At 35.5% G+C, this 27,082-nt stretch overlaps 1 protein-coding gene across 1 annotated transcript in view; it reads right to left on the reverse strand.

Moving 5' to 3' along the window:
* LOC135363795 (inactive dipeptidyl peptidase 10-like) overlaps positions 1-27,082 on the reverse strand; it is a 340,497-nt gene that overhangs the window by 26,603 nt on the left and 286,812 nt on the right. The window contains exon 4 of the mRNA XM_064585816.1: positions 2,285-2,379. Within this exon, the coding sequence (XP_064441886.1) occupies positions 2,285-2,379 (95 nt within the window). The remainder of the gene's footprint in view (positions 1-2,284; positions 2,380-27,082) is intronic.

The raw sequence follows: 27,082 nt of genomic DNA on the forward strand, positions 1-27,082 counted from the left end.
ACGACTACATTTAATAATGCTATCTTGGAGTGGGGAAGAAATGATTAAATGAGTTCCTCTGAAGAGATGTGGAATCATGGTATTTGTATTTTTTTATTTTTTACAGTTTTGAGTTAACTGGTTGCAAATATATGCCATACTCTAATCCCTTATCCGTGCACCTCCCCCACCACCACTGAATTCTGACACCTCTAGGACTTAGAAATTGCTTAATTATCTGTGTTGTGAGATAAATGTCTTTAGGGAGCCTATGAATCTTAGAAGATCAGTAAATTAGAATATTTACTAAATATGACTCTGGTAATTAAGAGTCACTGCCTACATAAAAGAGAGTAGAAATAGACCTCAAAAGGATTTAAACAGATTAAGCACACACGCACAAAGATAAAATGGTATTAATCAGTACATGGAGAAACTACAATGAGGTGAGCTGGGGGTGGTGTGAGGGACCAACAAAAGAACTGGGATAATGTAGTAAAGCCACAAGATTTTATTTATTTTTGTTTATTTTTTGATGTATCATAGAGGCTAAGGAAGTAAGGACCAAATGCTGAAAAAAAATACATAATCTATGACCATAGATTAGGTCCACCTAATGAGGTGAAGACCTCATTAACCTGTATAAAGGGAATGATCAATAAGGAATTATCACAAAAAAAAAAAAAAAAGGAATTATCACATAACTGAATATTCATGTACTGAGTGTCTATACCTAACTTAAATGCTTGGCCACTGAAGGCCTATACTCCCCCTCAAAAATGATACTGTGTGATAAAAAAAAAATAAAAATAAGATATTTAGTTTTTTTCCCCCAAAACTAATTTTATTGAAAATCAATTCATATTGACTTTAATCAGCAAATCTTCAGTATACCCTCTCCTCATTACCAACTCCTGCCTTCTGCCTTTTGTCCTACTGAGGGCTTTTTTTTCCCCATTCATTTTAACATACCTTGATGATTCCTTAGCCTTTTCTCTAGGACCACAGAGGACCATCCAATTAAGAAATAACAGACACTGCTCTAAACATTTATTAAACTTTTTCATTAGGGTTAGTATTATCTTCCCCAAGGAAATCCGTATTTTTACAAAGTGAGCAATCTGGGTTCTATCCTCAGCATTCCACAAGGGCTATGAAGAGTTGCATTCTGAGTAGCTGTTTCTCTGATATCTGTGAATTAACCAATTAGTTTAAAAACAAAAATGTCTTTATTCTGTTACTTGTTGCTCTAATTACTAAAGTACATCAGCTGTTTGGTTTAATTTAGCCTAATAGATGCATAACTATATAAGCACTTCCTAATTTCAATGACCATATTTTCTTAATATATAAAAACACTAAACAACAGAAGGGTCCAGTCCATATCTTTCACCTGGCCATCCTATAAAAAACATGAAGTCTAGATGTCTATTCCAAATGTACAAGTAGAAATAAGAAAAAAAAAAAAGGGAGCTGATGATTTGTGCTCACTGATTTAATTTGCATGGAAAATCCTCTGAGGCCTTGGAGTACGTTTTCTCTGTATCCTATGAGTTCATTTAATAGGCAATATATTGAACTTTTGATTATATAAAACCATGAGTGAATAACTACACACTGTTTTTCAGTGGTGTTTGACAGCTAAATTTTGAATTTCTGCAAAAGTTAATTCATTAACACTCACTCTGTAGGTAATCATAGGTAAATCCACCTTAAGAAGACTGAATTTACAAGAAAGACAAAATTCATATTTTTTTGTAAGAGCAAAATAAATACATTCTGTTATTTAAACACTGTCAGGCTAACCAGTGACTCTGGAGAAGTAAAATGAAAATGGTAGAAGCCTAAATTATAAAAGTAAAACACATCAGCCCCAGCAGAAAGCCAGTTTTAGAAAGTCTGCCTTCTGCTTGATCCAGAAAACTACAACAAAATTAGAAGTCAGAAAGAATGAAAAGTAAAGAGGGAGAAAAAGGTTGTGATAACTTGTGTTAGATTTTTTTTTTAATCTTCACATCCGTATGAGTGATCTTACATAGGAAATATTGGAAGAAACATTGATTCTAGGGAAATTTTATTCTTGGAGACATTTACTCATTGACTAAAAAGGGGAGACATGAAGCAGATGGGCACATGGGCATTTCCTTTTAATCGATGTACTGATTCTAATGATATGCCAAGCCCTAACTTTTTGCCTGAAATGTTTTGCAGGTGCTGGAGCTGAAGAAGAAAAAAATTATGTGCACCTAGAGAGCATTCTAAACAATACTGAAATGCATAAAGTAATTAATTTTTCATTACTTACAAAAGTTGTGTTTTCCAATAATAATGTGGTGGCATTTGTTTCTATATTCAGTTTAATGACATGTCCATTCTCGCTTTTATACACCACATCTGTATCTGCAACAACAAAGATATTAACAATTGACAAACACATTGACTAGGTAATATAATAAACTGTAGAGGAGAAAATGTGCATAATAAGCAGACACATTAGAACAATCACTGTTAGCCTTTAATAACCTGAGCAAATTTTTGTACTTGGCTCACATTAATCTTCTTTAGTGATCAGGAAGCCTGACTAGCACATGGTCTATTGTGCGGTGAAAACAGGGTTAGTGAAAGGGGCCACTCAGGTTTCTGGCTTAACAACTGAAAATTAATTAAAATATGGAAAATCTGCTGCCCATTCTGAGATGGAAAGAAGGGACAAAGTGCCTCCAGTTTCCATGTTACTGTTACTGATGCATGATCCAGTTAAAGGGACAACAAGGGCTGCCAGTTTACCATAAAGCCACACCATTCTAAGCTACTCCTACCAGACCACCCTCATGAAGACTTTTCCTGTCTCCTTTCTTACTCAATTCCTACCCACCCTTTCTCCTTAGCTTTGGGAATTTTGTCCCTGATATTTTATCTGGCCTGTGTGATCACAGATCAAAATCTCTGACTGCTAGCATGCCCCTGTATCATCTTTGTCAACTTTAGGAAAATGATGTCTTCATTTTATTTATTTTTTGATGTCTTCATTTCAGTTCAATTCAGCCACATTTGTCAGCAAATTAAATCAGCTTAAGAATACCTCATGGATGCCTGGGTGGTTCAGTTGGTGAAGCATCTGACTTTGGCTCAGGTCATGATCTCAGGATCCCGGGATCCAACCCTGGGTAGGGCTCCCTGTTCAGCAGGGAGTCTGCTTCTCCCTTTCCCTCTGCCCCTGCCCGGCTCATGTTCACTCTCTTTCTCTCAAATAAATAAATAAAATCTTAAAAAAAGAGAATAATTCCTCAGATTGAAAGTATCAACACAAGGGAAAACTGCCAGGAGTTAAATATAAATATATATTCATTTTCACATTCATCTAACGTAGAGAAAATATTAAACAAGCTAAATATTCATGGTAGATTCAATGTTGTTTTTCCTAAATGAATATAAAAGAAATATCCCAATCTTTGCTGAAAAGTATGTTACTTTATTTCTACTCCATTGAATGTACATAGATGGTATGTGCAAAGTTTGATACTTCTTTGATGACTAAGAGTTGGAAATCATCTTAATAATCTAATTAAGTATAATGATCCTTTTTAAAATGAATAATATGGATCTAAAAGGATCTAAGTATTTTCAAGCTGAATAATAACAAAATGAAAGAAATATAAACATATCCAATGATAGGAAGTAGTTATTGTTTTTGAGTAGAAGAGAGATATGTCCAGTCTGAAGAAAAATAAATTCAATTATTTATAAATACAATATAAATAATGTAATGCCAATGTAGTAATGCCAATATAAAGAATTACACTGGCTGGAACACTAAGTAGTCATGAATTTTTATCTTCTAACTTAAAGAAAATCACTTGCTTCTTGGTCAAAGGAGTTGAACAATATATAATATATATTACACTATATATATTATACATATATATGTATAAATTACACACATATATATGTATTATATATTCCACATGTGTAATGTACATATATATTATATATTACACATACATGTATGTGTATGTGGTTGTATGTTAAAGGGAAGTTACCCAAATGAAAGCAGACTTGAATGGTTTTTTTTTTAATAATAATCTTCTTTCCAGTTTTAATCAATTCTAACCCTTTACATGATATTGCACCTTGCTAACCCTCTGCCCATTCTTAGAAGAAAGGCAATATTGAAGCAGTTTGGGTCCACTATCCTCAGTAAATGAAGTTATACAAGACACAATTTCTCAGAACCCAAATGTCTTCAGTTGCATAAGCGTGAACAAGTACTGCATAGTGGGTTATGAAGGTTTTATGGAAATGTCTGACACTTCACATAGAACAAGATTTTCAGACTTGTTCTCTAGTTATTTCAGTATTACAAAAAGCTATACCTAGGAATTATATGATGAGAAGTGATCAATACTAGCAAAAATGCTATAAGGATAGCACAGGAGGCCAGTAGTTCTTGAGCTCAATAGGGACATTGACACGTTGGATCAGGGGAAAAATGGTGTATTAAGAAAGGAGGAAAAGAGACAAAGATAGATTTTCAAGTTATTATCTGAAGCAGACTGTATGGGCAGAAAGATAATCCTATGTGATATTTAAAATAAGGCCTTGTATCACCTTCTGAACTTTCATCAGCTATAAATAAACTGGGTTCTACTATCATTAACTTTACCTGTTGTCTATTCTAGTGATGTAGAACAAATAACAGCTCTACACAAATAATAAATATTTGCTTTGATTTATATTCCTTTCCTCTCTTCCCTTTCTTTTCTATCCTGTATTTATGGTCATAGCTCAACAGCAACGCTGGTCGCCTGTGTTATTCATTTGGTTTTGCCAGCTAATTCTGGTCTTCTGTCTTCCTGCTCTCAATTAATGCTCCTTCAACAAAGAGTCCAACCTCAATCAACACCTCTGTTATTTTTCTTGACATTCTCAATTCTGGACCACTTTGTGATATTGATGGAAACTGCCATCATTGATAAGCAAGAAGAGCCAAAGAGCATGTCTTAACAAGTCATCCTTATAATATTTTCACTAGAAATTAAGAGAAAAAGGACTTTCCCCCTTCTACTGCACAGTGAAGATAAATAAAGCCAAAAGCCATCAATGAGTGGGTCTTCTTCTAGGAGGCAAGCACACAACAGAATTCTATACAGGGATGAAGTCTGTGGGCTTAGGGAAGAAGAGATCAGAGAGCAACTGTAGTATGAATGATGGTTCATCTTCAATGGAAAGGATGAGTGACATATGGCCCCCCAGTCTCACAGTAAGAGAAAATCCTAAGCCAGTGATGGACTGTATGAGGTGTAGAAAAAGGAAATTTAACTTTTGTTCCCCTTAGAACCAAAGTAGAAGGAAGTGAAGCTTGTTTGAGAAGATAAAAACTAAATTAATATTTTAAAAGTAAATTCTGCTGAATAATTATTTAGACTTGAAAAAATCTATAGAGATTTGAGATTTATAAATACCTTTAGATCTGCACACTTGTAAATTTTCCTATTAGACTCTCAATGTTGACTTAGAAGGAGAAACTTTTTTAAATGAAGTGTAATTCCCTGGCTTAAAATTTAGTACAGATTTCTGCATGAATTATTTTAAAAGCATCTAATATCTGCCTTTATTAATTCTGTTTAATTTTTTTCCTGGTCTTTAAAATGTGGTCTTCTGGGTCTCATATTTATCCTACTTTAATGTTTGATTTATAATCACTAGTGGAATTTCCCATTTTGATACTCCTGTTATTGCATTAATAAATTACTTTCTGGAACTAGATTTCAAAATTGTCATGTCATATTTTGCTTAATATTAAGTAATGAAATACGAGTGAATAAGAGCAATGAGTAGAGTGCATTAACACAGGAAGATTAAGGTAAGTGTTACTTGAAATATTCTTAAAACACAGTATTATGCATGTCTACACAGTACTTTGATTAAATAATCTTTCCTCCTTTTCAGCTCATTGAAAGTTAAGAGTCAATTATCCTGAACACATATTTGATTCAGTCAGTTTTTTTTAAAAATGAAAAGGTGTGACAAGACAGAATCACCATCTAGCCTCTCCATCCTGAGCTCCGAGAGTATATTTTTAGTGTTGTCTCCCTAAATGATTATTATTACTGTCATTTCCGCCTATCCCCCTTTTCCTTAATGTATCTAAAGAAAGGGAAAACATAGTAGTATGTTTTAGGTTAAGATCATTCAGATAAGTGCAACCCTTTATTTTCTACCTCTTCCACACAAAGCAGGTAGTAAAGCACTTCACAGAACAGTTCAGTTCTCAATTTGCTAATGAAATTGAAAACTGAGGCCTCCATATCCACCCCAAATGTCAGGACCAAGAACCAAAGCAGCCTACATGTATAAGATTTTATTTTGAGTTACTACATGTTCTTGCCCACGAAAATAAATGTAAAAGCATACAAACAACTTTCTTCAGGAACTCCATGAAAATTAATTTATCTGAATAAGAAGCTCTTGAAACTGAGCAAATTTCTTAATTATCAAACACCTGTTTACTTAATACTAACTTCAAGATGCCTGCCTCTTTGTCCACCAATCTTAAGATACTATATCATGAAATATGCCCAACTCTAAGCTGCTTCTCACATTGAAAGACCCACTCAAGCCCAGATCCCTAGCCCTACACTAACCTCCCCACACCCACCCAACTAGCTCCTGTTTCTGGATATCCTAAGACTGTCAAAATGTTGTCCTCCATAACTGCAATAGGTAAAAAAACTCAGCTCTGGTTAATAGGTTATACTTAGGGTTAACAGCAGACAAAATTCACCTTCCATGTACATCAATGTAAAGGCACTTTGTTTTTCTGTTGATGCTATGATTGGTCATGTAAATATGCATTTAATTTTGACATGATAATTTGCTCTGAATATTTCAAAACAAAACCTATCATCTATCTATAAAGATAATTTTCAAAAATTGGGAAAAAAGCATAGCAAATCAATTATTTGGGAATGTCAATTCAACTATGACCTTTGTTTTAAAAACTCTGTTTTAAAAAAAAAATCTGCTTTTGGTATCTAAAATAAAAACTCCACAGCATCTGAAATATTTTTAACTCCCAATTAACTGAAAAAAGTTTAAAAACAGTGAAACAAAGTAGTGAAATGATTATCACAGAAAAAAACTGAAATGCCTTTTGAGAGAATTTATTAAATATCAAGTTAAGATTTAATCTTTAGTTAAACATACCAAAGGGCAAGTCTGGAGTACAGAGCTAGTCATCTTTGAAACACAGCAGGCCCCTCATTCATCTCTCCTGAAACACTGCTCACGACTACGCAACACTATCCTCACTTTTTAAAGAGCCCCAAGCTCCATGTATTTACCTGTGAAAACCAAGGACGTCAGAAATGGCGTCACTGTCCTGTCTACCTCAAAATCTCACCCTATACTTTTTCTTTTTTATCCAGACTTCTAGAATGAGGTAATCTTTCTCCTTTGCAAAGCAAAAAGCTGTTTTGTTGCCAAATCACTATGCTCTGAACTCTTAAATATCTTTGATTTCTGGTACCTCTTGCCGGCTACTTGTGCTTTTTAGAGCATATACATTTATTTTCTATAATAAAATAGTATAATGATGATGCTAATGCTGATGATAATCACCTCCATTCAGCTCTTTTGCTCTCCCCCAGGTTTTTTTTTTTTGTTTCTTTTCACAGTAAGCCTCAATAAACTTTCTACCCAAGGTTTCTGTGTCACTCTGTGTGTCTTACATGCTCTTCATATCTCCCTGCAGTGAGCTTCTGTCCTCACTCTGCTAAACTTGCAAACTTCCAACATTACCACTGACCTGCAATAACCAAGTCCAATGTGCTCTTCCTCCAAGCCCACTCCCTACCTCACTTGATTTTGCAGTGTGAGATAATGATGATGAACACAAGGATTTCAAAATCATCTTTCTGGACTCTGAACCATTGCTTTGCCCTGGAATTTTTCCCTCAAAAATGTCTGTACATCCTAACCTGCTTCCTTACATACTAAGCAGAGATATCCTTCCAAGTTCAGCTCTGAGCTTTATTTATTTACTTTTCAATTGCTATCCTCTGTGTGATCCTTTCTACTCAGACCTTCCTATATTGATTCTTAAACTTTCAGTTCAGGTTCTGACCCTACCCAGATGCCAGTTTTGTATTTTCAGTTCTATGCTTGATCACATAGATGTCTTGCAGATACATAAAAGTCAGTAGACTAAAACTATACTCCTTATATTTATGGCTATACCCTCCCTCAAAGTTCCATATATATTATCTCTTCACCTCCTATATTAATATTGTTCTTTACAACCTTTCACTTGGAAGATTGTTTTAATTTTTCACATGTTCTGTAAGCCTCCAGTTTATTCTAATCACACAGCCTAATACATTCTAAACAACACTTGTATTTTGTCATATGCACCAAAAAGACTCATGGCTCGCTATTAATAAAGTATGATATGAAAGACTGGCACTCAGGTTACACACTACCTGGCTTCAACATATATTTACATAGTTATTATCACCTGACTCCCTATAAAATAGTCCAGATCATCTGTTGTGTACATTTGTTCACATATATATCACCCTCACTCTATTTTGCTTATGATACCCACTGCCCAGGTCCTGTCCAGATTCTATGTCTTTTTCCAAGCACTGTTAAGTTCCCAACACTTCTAAAGTCCTCACTCAATCTCTTTTCTGAACTTCTATGTTAGTCATTTAATATTTAATCATATACTTCATTAAAAAAATTAGTATCTATTTTTATTTAGTTTTGATGTGTTGTTTTGGGTTTTCAATTACTCTGTGAACTCAAGAAAGGGCCTATTTCATGTTCCTTTGAGAACTGAAACTATTCACACATCTTACTGTCGATATTAACATGAGTTTACCATTCAACTGTCTGCATTAATATGACTTTAATATTTCAGGAAATTCTTGCCAGGAAGATGAGGCTGTAAATCAGTTCATCTCCCCCACTTCCCTACGGAACTTTGTGAAAACCCAATTCCTTGAAAAATAGACTATTCAACTCGTGCCCACTAAAGTAAATATCTTTCTCACAACAATACATAGCTCAACCAAATGAATGTTACTATTTCCCAAACCCTCACCTCCTTGAATTCATCAATCCTAAACTCTTAACAACACAAACTCACCCAGTTCCAATCCACACTGCTAATGAGAGACCTGTCAAACTAGATACCCAAAACCTCAAACACATCCCCCTTGGTCCTTTCCTTTCCATACACTGCTCACTCTCTGTCAAGACCTTGATCTCCTATACCAATGTGAGCAACAGCCTCAGTTGTTAGTTTGATGAATTTCTTGGGAGGGTTGGGGTGGAGCCAGCATTCAGCTGTTTGAAACTTCTATATTATAATGTATGTATATGCATAATATGTCTCGTATATATCCCATTGAAAGATCTCAAGAAATATTTTTTCTCCAAGATTAAATCTTTTCACTATCTTCCATACTTTTTTTTCCACTGTTACAACTTTGTTTAGAAATATATTTAGCACTACTGACAAAGACTGCCTCCTTGACCAAAATTCAGAATCCTCAGGGTGCTCTTCTTGACTAGTCCATGACCTTGGCCTGCCTTTAGCATGAATCCTGCTAAGTCAGTTCAGTTAGAATATCCCCACCATTGCTGTCTGATCAAACTCCTCACCGCCCCCGCTGTGAAACCTAAGTGCTTGGTCTTGCATTTAATGAGAATTCTGTTAGACCAGTTTAGCAAGAATCCCCTACCCTCAGTATGTCCTCTCAGTAATTTTCTCCTCCTAACCCCTCACTCTGCTCTTTGACAATAAATCTCCAGTTTCTTTGCTGTATTCAGAGTTCAGTTCAGTCTCTCCCCCTATTGCCATAGTCTCACCTCTATTACAATCGTCATGAATAAAGTCCTCCTTACAATTTTAACAAGTGTCAGAATAATTTTTCTCTTAACACTACCTTGGAAATCTAAACTGAGGTAACCTACTTTAATAATATTTTGGTATTAAATTTAAGTTATATATTATGTATTGTAAATTAATATAACTTACTAATATTAAATTAACATTAATTTAATAATTTAATACAACATAAATCAAATTATACACAATAATAAATACATATCAATAAACTATGTGTATATAGTTGATCAGTGAACAACACGGGTTTGAACTGCACAGATCCACTTATATGCAGATGTTTTTCAGTAAATACGGTATAGTACTATAAACATATTTTCTCTAATGATGTTCTTAAAAACATTTTGGTTTTTTTAGCTTACTTTATTGTAAGGATGCAATACATAATACATATAAAATACAAAATAAGTGTTAATTGACTATTTATGTTATTGTTATGGCTTCCAGTCAATACTAGTCTTCTAGAAGTTAAGTTTTTAAGGAGTCAAATGTTATATGCACATTTTTGACTGTACGGAGGGTCAGCACCTCTAACCTACATGTTGTTCGTGGAGATACACACATACACACACACACACAGAGTTAGCTTAGTATGCTAGACCAGTGGTCCAAACTCTTGTTATGGCTGTGGGTCAAACCTGGGCCCACCAAATTTGGCCCACAATCACATTTATTTATTTATTCATTTACCTTTGTCTATGGATGCTTTCACACTAAAATTGTAGATCAGAAGAGCTGCAACAGACCAAATGGCTCACAAAGTCTGAAATATTTACTCTCTGGTCCCTTAAAGACAAAATTTGCTGACCTGTTAGACTATTAATTGTTTGCCTCATTCATAGAACATACTTTTTACTTAATGTATTTATAAATGTTAATTTAGCTATTGATCATTGCAATGTCACTAGAAAAATGTTCTTTGGATGCCCCAAATATCTATATATACCAAAGAGTTTTGTTTTGTTTTATTTGGTTTGGTTTTGTTTTCCAACCTGGCATGAGAAATATATTTGCATTAAAATGGTTTGAGTTCTCGGTAAATAGGATAAAGTTAGGTGTACAAAATAAATGCATTTTCCTAAAAAGTAACCAGAATAAAGGCCATCTTCATTTAAAAGTCATCAAAATTGTAAGTAATCATTATTAATTCATATGGAAGTGTCAATCCTATGAATGACACTTCCTGTAATAAAAAGCCCTTTCCAGGCTCAATAATGGAGCAGTTGATGACCACTCAGCTAAATGATGTCTTTTTGATTTGTAGCTAAAATGTGAATAGCAGCAATTTTCTGATGATCATTTAATTCTTTAGATCATCAGCAAAAAAAATTCACACAAGAGGAAAATAGAACACCCCTCTCTAGAATTTCAAATATTTCTTGTCTTCAGAAGGTTTGTTTGCATAACAGTAGCATAAGTACCAAATTGTCACTGGTTCTTAACTTTCTTCCATTAAAACCTACAGGAGTTTACCAAAAGCTTTCTTAACTTCAGACTCCTATAATCAATGATCTGCTTGAGTGGTCCAGTCTACTGAAGCCAGAAGGCAAAAGGAAGACATATACAGATTTAAATATTCTCTTCACTGAGTACCTCATGTAAAATGAACATAAAAGTTGATGTGCCCCATGATCCTAGAGGTCTAAAATTCTACCGCAGTTGATGTGGGAAACAAAGGCAGAAGAAAAATTATTAAATTTCCTACAGCCCACTGACAAGTCCTTAAAACAGGCAGAGCGACATTCCTCTAGGGACTCAGCTGCCTCGATGTTAATATTTTGCTAAGGTCAAAAGGCAACCCCCAGGATCCTATAAGTCTACTTTAACATATAAAAATTCCTTTAGAAACTTCCTTTATCTGTAACCCCCCAAAATACATGTTGGCAATCATCCTCCAACCATATGACCCACCGATACACATCTGAACAGTCTCATGACTCAGGTTTTATTAGACAGTAATAAATCACCTTTTCCAAACAATAGCTAGCCCCCTCAATGTCCTGGAAACCTTGTTTCCAAAATTCCTTAGAGATTTATGCTATCTTTAACCCCCTCCCAACTTGAAAGTATATAATGGGCCACTCTTCATGACCCAGATGCACTCTTTCTGCCCACGGGTCCTGTCCCCATGCTTTAATAAAACTACCTTTTTGCACCAAAGATGTCTCAGGAATTCTTTCTTGGCTGTTGGCTTTGAACCCTAATGTCTTTTCTACATCACAGTGACACTTGCAAAGAACAGAGCTTTCTTTTTCTTTTTGAAGTAACCTCTAAACTGCAAAATATAGAGGAAAAAAATAAGAGGCTAGGCAAATTCTAAAGCATCTCTCTGTCCTTTAATTTTGTTTTTGTTTTAGTCAGCCACTAATATGCCAACATTTTTTTCTCATTCTGAAGATTAAACTGGGATGATCTCAGCCTCCAACTGTACCTTTGGAGGAGGGGCAGGTAGCCACCAATCCTATACAAAATGAGTTTTCTTTTTTCAGGGTTCTATTCCTGTAAGGTGCCTCTCTGTATATGAAAATACCATCCGGCCTTTACCACTGCTGTCTTGGTGATTTGTCTGTTGCCCTGAGGAATGAACTCTCTTTGTCTCTGATGTAAAGACCTCATGTTTTACATACACATTAATTTGCAAGTAGGGCAAAACCTCAGATGCTTGCACTCACTCAAAATCTCTCCTCCCTCAATTCTAAACATCCCCCCATTTTCTCTCAAGGTTTTAATTTTAATATTAATTTCTACATCACTACTAAAATAGCCTCAAATTGCAAGGTGAAATTTTATTAATGTAGTCATAAATCAAATAATCTTTCATCAAACTTGTAAATTAAAAACTCAAAATTAACATTAATTCTACACACCCAATTTGTGCTTTCATACTACAACACTGCCATTTAACACTCTGAATTACACTATTTATATGTGTATCTGTGCAGACTTCACCACCCAGCATTAGCTATTTTGATATCCCCTTTGGATTCTTCCTAGCCAGTCCATGAGCTTCAGTCCATTTCCATTAACTACTGACATTTTCCCAATGACAAACACGTTTACTCTCTAATATCTTTGATAAGGTTATGACCTTCTTTTCAAGATGCAATGCTCTGCCATGATTCTTTCAGTTGAATGGACATATGAATTCATTGTTTTTGCCTATCCAGTGCCAGCTCATCTTAGATTTTGTTATCCCATGGAAATGTTTTTCTAGTCACATTTAATATCAGTACATTCAAGATGACAAAAGAAAAAGACATGATGATTTCACTTACATGGGGAATCTAGAAAACAAAACAAATGAATAAACAAACAAACAAAAAGCAGAATTAGACCTGTAAATACACAGAACAAACTAGTGGTTGCCAGTGGGGAGAGGGAAGAGGGATGGGCAAAATGGGCAAAGGGAGGGGGAGGTACAGTTTTCCAGCTTTGAAATGAATAAGTCACAGGAATGAGGAATTTGAGAAACAAGACAGAGGATGATAGGGGAAGGGAGGGAAAAATGAAACAAGATGAAACCAGAGAGGGAGACAAACCATAAGAGACTCTTAATCTCAGGAAACAAACTGAGAGTTGCTGGAGTGGAGGGGGGTGGGAGGGATGGGGTGGCTGGGTGATGGACACTGGGGAGGGTATGTGCTATGATGAGTGCCGTGAATTGTGTAAGACTGATGAATCACAGACCTGTACCCCTGATACAAATAATACATTATATGTTAATAAAAAAAAGTACAGCATAGGAAACATAGTCAATGATATTGGAATAGTGTTGTATGGTAACAGATGGTAGCTACACATGTGGTAAAGCATAGCATAAGGTATAGAGAAGTTGAATCACTATGTTGTACACCTGAAACTAATGTAATGTTGTGTGTCAGCTATACTCAAATTAAAAAAAAATGAAAAGTAAAAGACATGAGGTCAAAAACAGTAAATTTTTGCATCTTTCTGATTGTACAGTAACATATATTCACCATTGAAAATTTGTATAATGCAAACATATCACGGAAAAAATATGAAAAAGGTTAATGTATTTCCTTATGAAACACACTGTTGAGATCTCAATGTGTATCACAGTTTGCATACTTTCTTTCTCTTAAGATTTAAGATTAGGCATTATACCCCACTATTAAAAATTCTCCATTAGCTATTTCAAATGTCTAACACTTTTCAGCCCAAATAACACTTTAGAAAGACAAATAAATTGAAACACGATAATAGGTAATAAAGAGGAGGAAAAGTGGCAATATTTGGAATGTAGAAAAAAGGAAATGTAGATAAGGTAGCCCTGAATATCGTTTCACAAAGTAGCTCTGAGGAATTTTGTTGTCTGGCAAATTAATTCACACATCTGAACAACAGCTGCTATGACTCTTCAAACGTATAATGGCATACCTTTATCAATTTCTGCATTTTTCAATTAAATCTCTAGAGACTAAAATTGATCACTGCACTCCAAGAAGTATGTAGTTGAACCATAAGTAAGACTTCATTAAATAGAAAATTGACTTAATTGAATAAGATAGAAGTACTGCATTGATTTAAAGAAAAACACTGAAAGAAATGACAAAAGGAATAATTAAAAGTTCATATACTGAAAGACAACCAGACCCAGGACTGAATAACAGAAATGTTAAATATATTAAAATGCATATGACAATTATCAACATCAGAAAAACTATAATTAGTCCTGTAGCTAAGTTTACTGGAAATGAGACAAGAACTTTGGGCAGCAGGTTTCTGTTTTTGAGTTTGGATGAAATCACTTCTCAAGCATTTTTAGGCCTTTTTTTTTTTTTTCTTTAACAGTGTTGAAGTTCATGAGAAAAATTCAGTTGATTAAAGAAAGATGCTCATTAAGTCCAAGTTGTAAAATGGTTTTAACCCGGTTTTGTCATACGCCAAGGATGTAACTTATCCAACTCTAAATAGCTATTACACAAATTGATGTTCTTCGGAGAAAATTGATCAGATAAGAATACTTGGATAACATAACATAATAAAATAAAATTTAAAAAATTTAAAAAATAAAAAAATAAATACTTGGATAAATCACTGTTATTATTTTCTATTTCGGATTAGGAGGTGGGAGACAAGTAAAGGACTATTTTTGTTTCCAGTATCAAAACCCTCAACCTAAATGGACATCACCAAAAAAAAAAAAAAAAAATAGGATTGTATTACACATCTGGCTTCAAGTATGACTTGATGCAGGGGCTCAAATGATGCCATCAGGGGCATGGATACTATCTTATTGGAACTTTTTTCAGATGGCTCATTCAGATAGGCTTCCTCTTCATAATCAAAAGATGGCCAGGGGGGTGGGAGGATGGGTTAGCCTGGTGGTGGGTATTGAGGAGGGCACGTTCTGCATGAAGCACTGGGTGTTGTGCACAAACAATGAATCATGGAACACTTCATCTAAAACTAATGATGTAATGTATGGGGATTAACATAAGAATAAAATTTAAAAAATGTAAAAAAAAATAATAAATAAAATAAAATAAAAACTAATGATGTAATGTATGGTGATTAACATAACAATAAAAAAAGAGATGGCTATAATGACCTGGAAAGCTTAGAGCCTTTTACTTTCAAGCCCAACAGGAAAAATCAAGGTTCTTTTTTTCCAGGATTCTCAATTAGAGATTCATTGCTTTCACTGGTCTTGATTGGGCCAGGTGGACATTCTTGCTCTGGATGTTAAGGATTTGCAACGCACCAACAGGCTAAATCCCATGTCCACTCATGCCAGGGTTTGAGTATTGATTTTTAAGAAAAAAAATTTTTGTCGATGTCAGAAAAGGGTCAAGTTTGGCAAAGTGAGACAGACAACAGATCTATTACACGGTGTGTGTGCGCTGTTAATGAGTGATTTCACATAGGAAGGATGTTGTTTAGGACAAAAACAATGCTTCTCCAAACCTAACATAAATTGGTGTTTTATTATATAGGAAAGTGAAGCAGAATTGATTGTGGGAGCAAGTGAGTAGGTCGGGGGAGGTATTTGGCAGCAACAGAATGGGTCCATAATAGGAAATACATTGTAGTAATTATTAAAATTCTGAGAAAAAGTTTGAGTTTGCTTGGGGTCCTGCCATATTCCCAAATCATGCTTCTAGAGAAAAATGATTTTGCCTGAAATCACAGGATTTTGTGGCTCATCGGAGAAGCTTGCCAGGAGGAATATGTGCTTTTGCCAGGATGTGTAGTCAGAGATTTCATTCTACTGAGGGGGGGGTGGGAATCATGCTGGCAGCAGATCAGTCTGAGACTGCTGAGGGGATATATACATGCACGTCCTGGAAGAATTACAATTTTCCCTCAAAGTTTCAAGTCTCCTGGTGAGTTGTTAAGAGTTATCAGATTTGCCAAGGAACAGACTGAATTTACAAATGAGTCTTGCCAATAAGCATAAACTCTAAACATACAATTTAAAATGAATCACTTAGTGTTACAACACCAACACAGTTATGTATTTTATTACCATGTTTATTTCCCTCAAACTACCCACATCAACCCCACTTGTGATTATTGTGAACAAAATCTCCCTTACTAAACATAACAGACAAGTTCAAAGTCCATCCCTCCACCATGAATCCTTTCCAATCGATATGTGTTTTATATGCATGCGTGTTTGTATACACACATACATACATATATCATACATGGGTGTATTTTATATAAGTAAAATATACATATTCAATACATTAGTCATACAGATATAGATTATCTAATTGCTTTATACATTGTTTCAAAACAGGGGTGCTGAGAATAGATAAATAATTGGCTCCAAACTATTTTGAAGAGCTGCGAGGAACCAAGGAGTCATCTTGTCTAATCCCTTCATTTTATCAATGAAAAATTAAAGCCACAGAAAACTTTTTTTAAACAACACACATTTATTATCTCACAGTTTCCATTGGTTATGAGCCCAGGAATGCTTCGCTGGGCCCTCGGCTCGGGGTCTAACAAGGCAACAGGAAAGTATCAGCTGGGCTGGGAAAGCCACAGAAAACTCTGGGTGAACACAGTGAGGAATGTCACTAAAACTCCTGGATTGAGATTCCAGATCCAGTCCAATTTCTTCAACCCTGGCTATCTCTTAACTAATGACAGATGCTTATACTGCTTCCTTAAGCTAGCCCTCTAATCTGTGTATTATTTTCCCTTTCCCCTTAGCTTTACGTTTCAAGACCCTCCTTTATGAGGTAAGGGAGGCACTACTAAGTCGTAACTAAATCATGGGTAAGTGTGTTACTTTATGGTTACAAGTGTCTCCCTCCCACTGCTTCCAAGATGGGCTCAGTTGATCCACAGTAGTCTGTTGAGGGAGGAACAAGGGTAACGGTGCTCCATGTGTTCCTTGGGATGAGCACACTGAGGATAGAATTCCCAAGAGAAAATGTGCTTTGAGCAGGTGCTTTGAGCCTTTTGGACAAGTAGTCCCACGCTTTATCTTCTAACTCTGACACACTGGGTGGTTCCCATTTCTCATCCCACGAAAGGTACTCTGGGTTTTCTTAAATTCTCCATTCCTTGTCATCCCTCCAACTATGATTTTTTAATACTCAACATCAGATTTAATTCAAGCCACCTGTTTGCACAGATGGCAGCTTGCTCACTTTTATGCAAGAGCTAAAGATCTAGGCCTGACCAAACACGGAGTTAAACTGTCACTTTGCTTTGTTTCTCCAAGTTGAAAGTGAGTTAAAGCATCAGAGAGAACAGATGTCTCTCCTTACACATTCGAGTTCACCTTTTTTGTCTCCCATGATCTTTTAGAAAACACGATACGAGATTCTTTGCACTGAAGAGTATGTTTCTGCTTCAAAAAGATGAACCCTCCTGTCCCTCTTCCTAATATGACACTTACTGTCACATCATTAAGCAGATAAGAGCCACAATCTGCAGATCCTGCCTCACTTCACCCGCATTTTACCTTCATAATATTGCTCTGGGGCACAGCTGGAAGCATATACATGATCGACTAGCAGATAACTGTGTTCACAGATGCTGATATGATACAGAAAATAAGCACTACTTTTTATCCTTATCAAAGTGTTCTGATACAACAAGTAACAAGATAATACAATTTTTCAATCTGTGTTTAGACTAGTCACTCAATTATTTATTTGTTAAGTGTTTACCACGTTCCTGAGAAATGTGAAAGGGGGAGAAAAAAAGCACCTAAAATTTTGGGTGCCTGGGTGGCTCAGTCATTAAGTGTCTGCCTTCAGCTCAGGTCATGATCCCAGGGTCCTGGGATCGAGCTCCGCATCGGGCTCCCTGCTCCGCGGGAAGCCTGCTTCTCCCTCTCCCACTCCCCCTGCTTGTGTTCCCTCTCTCGCTATGTCTCTCTCTGTGAAATAAATAAATAAAATCTTTGTTAAAAAAAAAAAGCACCTAAAATCTTAAAGTTTTGTGGTACATTAAAGAAAAAAAAAAAAAGAGTCACCATTTATTGCTGTCTACAAAAGTGAAGGCATTTCATCAGGCATTTATACTTATCTCGTGTAATTCTTACAATAATGGTCCTTTTTACATGAGAGAAAATAAAATTGAGCCTCAGGGAACTTCATTAACTGGACTAACACTACACAATTAAGAGAATGGTGCAACCAGAACTGTGAGAGGACACGGATTTAAATACAATTTGAGGATGAGAGTTACCATTGCTGTTCTGGGGAGATGCTACTTCTGGTCTCTACCCCCTTCCAGCACAGCCCCCCCTCCCCCCCAGATCTGGGTTGGTGTCCTGACCTGCAGAAGACAGAGGTGGTCATCGAAGGGGCAGCTCCTGAAAGTCCTGGCAGTGTTCCATTCTGGGAAACAACTGAGATCTGAACCTGGCAAATTCGGGAGCATATGCCTCCATTTCTATTCTGCAGGTGCAAACTCCTGCTCTGTTCAGCCTCCTTAACGACAGCTGTCAGAATCCTGTCAGAAACTGAGATAACGGCACCACAGCATCTGGCTGACTGTGGCTGACTATGAGGCTAGCGCCTGCTTGGCTGGTGCAGACCCACCTGTGAAGCTCAGCACGAAGACAGTGATGAACTTCAAAGAGGCCGAAGGCAGACCGTGAGGCTGGAGCAAGATGACCAAGTCCTCCTGCTCTTATGCTAGACTCCATGTCCTCATATGAAATATTTATATATGTGTGTTTTTATTTTCAAAAAGTATATGGTTTTATTTCAATTGTTTTATTGTGATAAAATACTCATAACACAATTTACCCTCTTAATTTTAAGTGTAGAGTTGTGGGGTATTAAGTACATTCATATTGTGCAACCATCACGACCCTCCATCTCCAGAACTCTTTTCATCTTCCCCAGCTGAGACTCCACACCTGTTTAACAGTTACTCTCCAATCCCCTCCTTCCCACAGCCTCTCCTCTGGCAATCACTACTCTATACATTATATGTTAATCGGATTTAAATAAAAAATTAAAAAAAAATAAAACAAGATGAAATCAGAGAGAGAGACAAACCATAAGAGACCCTTAAGCATGGGAAACAAACTGAGGATTGGGGGAGGGGAGGAGGATGGGGGGATGGGGTAACTGGGTGATGGACATTAAGGAGAGAGGTTATGTAATGAGCACTGGGTATTTATTATATAAGACTGATGAATCACTGACCTCTACCTCTGAAACAAAATAATATATTATATGTTAATTGAATTTAAATAAAAATTTTAAAAATATTTAAAAAATCACCACTCCACTTCCCATTTCTATAATCCCAATTATTTCTATGTACCTCAGATAAGGGGATGGTTCAGTATTTGTCTTTTTGTGATCAGCTTATTTTACTTAGCATGTCTTCAAGATTCACTCAAAGTTGTAACATATGTCAGAATGTCTTTCCTTAAGGATGAATAATAGGCCATTGCATGTATATAGCATATCTTGCTATCTATTCATCCATCAATGGAAACTTGAGTTGTTTCCATGTTTTAACTATTGTCAATAATGCTGCTATAAACAGGATGAACAAATATCTCTTTAAGAAACTGCTTTCAGTTTTGGGGGGGATATATGCAAAAGTGGAATTTCTAGATCACATGGTAATTTTGTTTAATGTTTTAAGGACACCCCACACTGTTTTCCACAGTAGCTATACTATTTCACATTCCCACTAGTAACACACAGAGGTTCTAATTTCTCCACATCCTTGCCAACATTTGTTATTTTCTGTTTTGTTTTTTTTGTTTGTTTTAATAGTCATCATCCTATGATTGTGGTTTTGATTTGCATGCTTCTGATGTTAATGATACGCATCTTTTCATGTGTTTACTGTCATTTGTGTATCTTAGAAAAATGTATATTCAAGTCTTTGTTCATAATCTGGTTTTTGTTGTTGTTTCTGAGTTTTAGGAGTTCTCTAAGTGTGCTGGTTATTGATCCCTTATCAGATATATGATTTGCAAATATTTTCTCCTATCCTGTGGGCTGCCTTTTTACTCTGTTGATAGTACCTTTTGATGTGCATGAAATCCAATTTGTCAAATTCTAATTTTGATCATCAGGGCTGTTGGTGTCATATCTAAGAAATCACTGCCAAATCCAATGTCATCAAGGTTTTGTACTATGCTTTCTTCTAAGAGTTTTATACTTTTAAGTCTTCAAGTTAGGTCTTGGTTCCATTTTGAGTACATTTTTATAGACAGTGTTAGGTAAAGGCTCAACTTCAGTATTTTGCATGTTGATATCCAGTTTCCCCCGCACCATTTTGCAGAAAAGATTATCATTTCTCCATTGCAGGATCCTGGCTCTCTTGTCAAAGATCATCTGACCATATATGAGAGGGTTTTCTATTCTATTCCATTGGGATATATGTCTGTCTTTATGCCAGTATCAGAGTGTTTTGATTACTGTAGCTTCGTGTAAGTTTTAAAATCAGGGAACATGAGTCCTCCAACTTTTTTTCTATTTTTTCAGGATTGTTTTGGTTATTTCAGAGTCCATATGAAATTTAGGATGGGTTTTTCTAATGTTGCAAAAAATACTGTTGGGATTTTAATGGGGATTGCATTGAATCTGCAGATCACTTTGGGTAGTATTGACATTTTAACAGTATTAAGTCTTTCATTCCATGGATATTAGATGTCTTTTCATTTGCTGATATCTTCTTAAATTTCTTTCAGAGTTGGTGATAGTTCTCCTTTAAATGTTTGGTAGAATTCACCAGCAAAGCTTTCAGGTCCAGGACTTTTCTTTTTTGGGAGATATTTGATTACTGGTTCAATCTCCTTACTTATAGCTCCCTCTCCTTAGTTATAGCTCTATTCAGATTTTCTATTTCTGCATAATTTAGTATTGGCGCATCTTGTGTTTTGAAGGAATTTGTACATTTCATTTAAAATATCCAATTTGTTGATGTACAATTATTCATAGTCTCTCTTAACTCTATTCCTGTAGAATCCATAATAATGTCCTCAGTTTCATTTCTGATTTTAGTAATTTGAATTCTTTTTTTTCTTTATCTAAAGGTTTGCCAATCTTGTTGATCTTTGTGAAACAAATTTTTGGTTTTATTGGTTTTCTCCATTGTTTTTCTATTTTCTATTTCACTTTTCTCTACTTTAGTCTTAATGATTTCATTCTTTTTGCTAGCTTTGGGTTTATTTATTTTTCTTCTTTTTCAAGTCCCTTAAGTTAGAAAGTTAGGTTGTTGATCTGAGATCTTTCTTCTTTTTTAATGGAAACATTTATACTTAAACATTTCTCCCTTAGCTTTGCTTTCACTGGGTCACATACATATTAGAGGTACATTGTGTTCTCATTTATCTCTAAGTTTTGTTTTTTTTTTTTTTTACTTATTTTTCTAAGTTATTTTTACTTTTACTGTGATTTTGGCCTTGATCAACTAGTTAAGAGTGCATTTTATTTCCATAAGTTTATTAATTTTTAGTTTTTCTTTTAACTTTGGTTTCTAACTTTGTCCCATTTTAATCAGAGAAGATCCTTTGTATATCTTTTAAAATCTATTGATACTTGGGGCGCCTGGGTGGCTCAGTTGGTTAAGCGACTGCCTTCGGCTCAGGTCATGATCCTGGAGTCCCGGGATCGAGTCCCGCATCGGGCTCCGTGCTCGGCAGGGAGTCTGCTTCTCCCTCTGACCCTCCTCCCTCTCATGCTCTCTGTCTCTCATTCTCTCTCTCGCAAATAAATAAGAAAAAAAATTTTTTTTTTAAATCTATTGATACTTAATTTGTGGCCTAATCTACACTCTATCTTGGAAGATGTCCCACGCACACTTGGGCAGAATGTATATTCTGCTGTTGGGCACAATGTCTCCATATGTCTGTTAGAGATAGTTGGTTTGTTGCGTTGTTCAAGCCCTCTATTTCCTTATTTACCTTCTATCTGGTTGTTAAATCCATTGCTAAGAATGGGGCATTCAAGTCTCTGATTATTATTATAGAGCTCTTTCTCCCTTCAGTTCCATCAATTTTTGCTTCATATATTTTGGTGGTCTGTTATTATGTGTGTAAATATGTATAATTGTTATACCTTCTTGGTGTATTGAAACTTCTGTTACTACATAATGTTCTTTGTATCTTGCCAACTTTTTTATTTAAAGTCTATTTTGTCTGATATTAGCACAGTTACCCATGATCTCTTTTGGTTACTGTTTGCATGGAATATCTTTTGTCATCCTTTCACTCTCAACTTATTTGTGTTTTTGGACTGAAAGTGTCTCTCCTACACACAGATCATATTTTTAATATTTTATATATCATATTTTTAATACATATGACAATCATTATCTTTTTATTGGAGAGTTTAATCTATATTTAATTACTGGTAATTTTAAGTTATTGCTGGTAAGGAAAAACTGATTTCTGTCATTTTTCTTTTTTGTTTTCTGTATGCCTTATAGGTTTTTATTCTCATTTCCTGCATTTGTCTTCTATGTTTAGTTGATTTTTTATAGTGAAATGTTTAAATACCTTTCTCATTTCCTTTGGGGTATATTCTGTAGATATTTTCTTTATGGTTACCACGGGAACTACATTTAACATCCTAATGTTTATAATAGTCTAATTTGAATTTATACTAGCTTATCCTCAATAACATACTAATCTCTGCTCCTTTACAACTCCATCCCTACCACTTCTAGTTGTGGATGCCACAAAATTACATCTTTATCTATTGTTTGTCCAAAAACATAAGCTCTGTGTCTCTGCAGCTGAATTCCTAAGAAACTCAAGTCCATATAGTCTCTGGTATCTTTTCACTTTCTACCTCCATGGGCTGAATCCTTTAGAGCCTAACTGAGAGGTAACATGACTCTTAAAACTTCTCACCCTTTTCTCATGTAAATTCATTGCTTTAATTTTTAGAGCAGTCTGGTTCTAAGATTAAGACTTTTGAAAAAAAAGGGAAGGTTTCACTTAAACCTTCAGAAAAGTCTAGGTGCCCTATCACAATTTAAAAAACACCCACTTTTCTTGTTATGGACATTCAGTAAATAATAGGGCAGTATGTGTTTATAATTGGTATTTTCCTTGTATAATGATCTACCTGAGGTCACAAGGTATAAGGAATGCTGAATAATGACAGGATTTAGTCATTCTTGGATTCAGGATGTAATGGCATCTCATGGCACCCTAAATTCCAATTATATTCCTAACAGAAACTTCAACCCCAATTCACACAAACCCCGGATCCACTGGAAATCCAAAAGTCCTGGGTTCTCATTGAGCCATAGCCCATCAATAAGACGCTTTCTTTTTCCCCACAAAAGTTTTATGAGGGAGTCAGTGATAGGCCAGCCTTCAAACATTGCTAAATACACACACACACACACACACACACACCCCTGTAATTCTGTATATAAAATATCAGAGGAAAAAAATCAGTTTTTACAAAAACAGTACCCTAAACCAACATTAAATAATTTAAATTGATTAAATCTTTACAACCTAAGTAGACATAAAGTTAGCTGATTTCTAGAGTGTTACATAAAACTGCACTCTTTATGCCCCTACATACTCTCTATGGCAGTCAGTCACAGAAAGCCTTTGGAAGACTGAAAACTCATGCTGGAGCCATTGAAGTTTATTCTTGCCCATTCTGAAAAATTGGCTGATATTGATAATCGTTATAAAAAGTTTACCCCATGAGCCTCATATGCTGCCAAGAATGTAATTGTGCTGAAATGGAAGGCTGGTATTAAGCTTGCATCTGGTTCTGAGTCAAGGAGCCCTCACTCTTTGACTAGTATCAAGGGAAGCTTCTTTCATTTAGGGAGAACAGATGGAACAATTTGACTATAATGGAGTTCATTTTGAGGAACTGTCCCAGCTTGTCCAAACTGATGGCACATTGGATAGGATTTCAAATAAATAATGAACACCTGCATGAGTTGTACTTACTACCCCTGGCTCAAATAAATCAAGTTTAAAAACATTTATTAGGCATCTACTATGTTTGAGGCATGGTTTCACTCCTGATTTTATCAAACATGATATTACAATCCTAATTCTGCCCCCCTTTTTTACTAAACAATTGTAAGAGAACACCGTATTCTATAATAAAACATTTTTCAGAACACTTTCAGATTGTGTTTTCATTTATTATATCAATATATGGTTCTTGTGAAATTCAGCATTCTCCAACATTTTAAGTGGAATCTTAAATATATTCTAACATTCCTGAGAACTACAACCATCTTCCCGAATGCCTTCTCAATCTTCTTCCACTATCTGCTCAAGAGTGCAAATGCATGCCATTTAGAAATTTGCTCAAGCATTTTGAATCTTGACGTTTCAACTCAACCACGATGAAAAATTGTATCCATAAATCTGTAAAAGCTGAAGCGATTAAAATACTTCAACAATAAATCTCAATAAACATTTATTAAGTTTCTACTATATATCAGGTACTAACTAGTTTATTTGCTAGGGAAAAAAAAAGAATATATGAATAATACATCCTCACACAGTAAAGAAACTCACTCTTCAATGGGGGATACAGGCAAATAAAAGTATTCCAATACAAAGAGAAATACTGTGATTAAGAGTAAAGACTTGTGCTGTTAAATAAAGGTTGCAATTAGCCACCTATATTTTAAGACACTAGCCAAAATCGAGATGTATTTTAAATGTAAAATGTAGACTGGATTTTCAAATTCAATATGAAAGAATATAAAATATCTCATTTAAAAAATACTGATTAATATTGAACTGCTTTTCAGGATATATTATATTAAACAAAATGTATTAATAGAATTAATTTCACCTGTTTCTTTTCATTTTTTTAATGTGTCCTTTAGTAGAAAAATGGAAAAATTACTGGGGGTTTTTTTCTGGGGTCTTTGGGTCCAACACTCTAACATATTTATTTTTTTTTTATTATGTTACATTAATCACCATACATTATATCATTAGTTTTTGATGCAGTGTTCCATGATTCACTGTTTGCGTATAACATCCAGTGCTCCATGCAGAACGTGCCCTCTAATACCCATTACCAGGCTAACCCATCCTCCCACCCCCCTCCCCTCTAGGACCCTCAGTTTGTTTTTCAGAGTCCATAGTCTCTCATGGTTCATCTCCCCCTCCAATTTCCCCCCCTTCATTCTTTCCCTCCTGCTATCTTCTTCTTCTTTTTTTTTTTTTTTGATCCCATTTACAATTGCACCCAAAACCGTAAGATATCTAGGAATAAATCTAACCAAAGAGGCAAAGAATCTGTACTCAGAAAATTATAAAATACTCATGAAAGAAATTGAGGAAGACACAAAGAAATGGAAAAATGTCCCATGCTCATGGATTAGAAGAACAAATATTGTGAAGATGTCAATGCTACCAAGAGCAATCTACACATTCAGTGCAATCCCCATCAAAATACCATCCACTTTTTTCAAAGAAATGGAACAAATAATCCTAAAACTTGTATGGAACCAGAAAAGACCCCGAATAGCCAGAGGAATGTTGAAAAAGAAAAGCAAAGCCGGCGGCATCACAATTCCGGACTTCCAGCTCTATTACAAAGCTGTCATCATCAAGACAGCATGGTACTGGCACAAAAACAGACACATAGATCAATGAAACAGAATAGAGAGCCCAGAAATGGACCCTCAACTCTATGGTCAACTCATCTTCGACAAAGCAGGAAAGAATGTCCAATGGAACAAAGATAGTCTCTTCAACAAATGGTGTTGGGAAAATTGGACAGCCACATGCAGAAGAATGAAACTGGACCATTTCCTTACACCACACACAAAAATAGACTCAAAATGGTTGAAAGACCTAAATGTGAGACAAGAGTCCATCAACATCATAAAGGATTACTATGTATTTGTAACTCACATTAGGTTTCTGTTGGATAGCGCTGGTATGAACTCTTATGCTAGATATATTATATTCAAAACTCATTCAATCACTTGTTAGCTTTGAGACCTTAGGCAAAAATTACTTAATTTTCTTTGCCTGTTTCCTCATGCATGAAAAGAGGTTGATGATAAGTAACATTATTGACTGAAAAGGTTGTTGGAATGAGTCAAAATGAATTAAACCATGTAACTAAATAAGTAAGCATAGAACATTTGGGAGGCACACAGAACAGTACCCGTCTTGGACGAGGAAAAGTAAATTCAAGGTAGAGTTCCGAAAAAGAAAAAAAAAATGGTTTCACTGAGCCTTAAAAGAATGTGGGAGAGCTGTCCAAGTGTAATAGGAGGGGAAGAATATTCTAAAAATAGGGAACAATATGAATGAAGTCATCAAAACTGGAAAGTGGCCCATTCCAGGAACTGAAAGTGGTTTTCAAGGTCTAAGATTGCAACCTTCCTCAAAGCAATGGTGGGAAAAGAGACCAGAGAAGAGGCAAAAACCAGGTCACTGCACTGTCCTATCCTCTTCTAAGGAACTTAGGAAACAGAACTCCTCTATAAAATCAACCACCCTGTCTTAGGAGAGTCAAAGGAAATATACATAGAGCAGAACTGAACTAGGTTTAAGTGATGTCATGCAGGTGGCTGCTAAAATATTAATAAAAGAATTTCTGAGGAGTAAGGCATACTTCTTCCCCACTTTGCTTACTATCAAGGCAGGTTGCTTCTAATAGCTAGAAAATTAACCTTTTTCATTAATTGAGCCTTAAGTGGTGGTAAGTCATGAGGACAGTAATGAGAAAGGTGACTCTTTTGGAAGAGATGTGGCAGATCAAA

Source organism: Mirounga angustirostris, unplaced genomic scaffold (genome assembly GCF_029215605.1).
Source record: "Mirounga angustirostris isolate CCGP_5_RB_7025 unplaced genomic scaffold, mMirAng1.0.hap1 SCAF_3, whole genome shotgun sequence".
NCBI lineage: Eukaryota > Metazoa > Chordata > Mammalia > Carnivora > Phocidae > Mirounga > Mirounga angustirostris.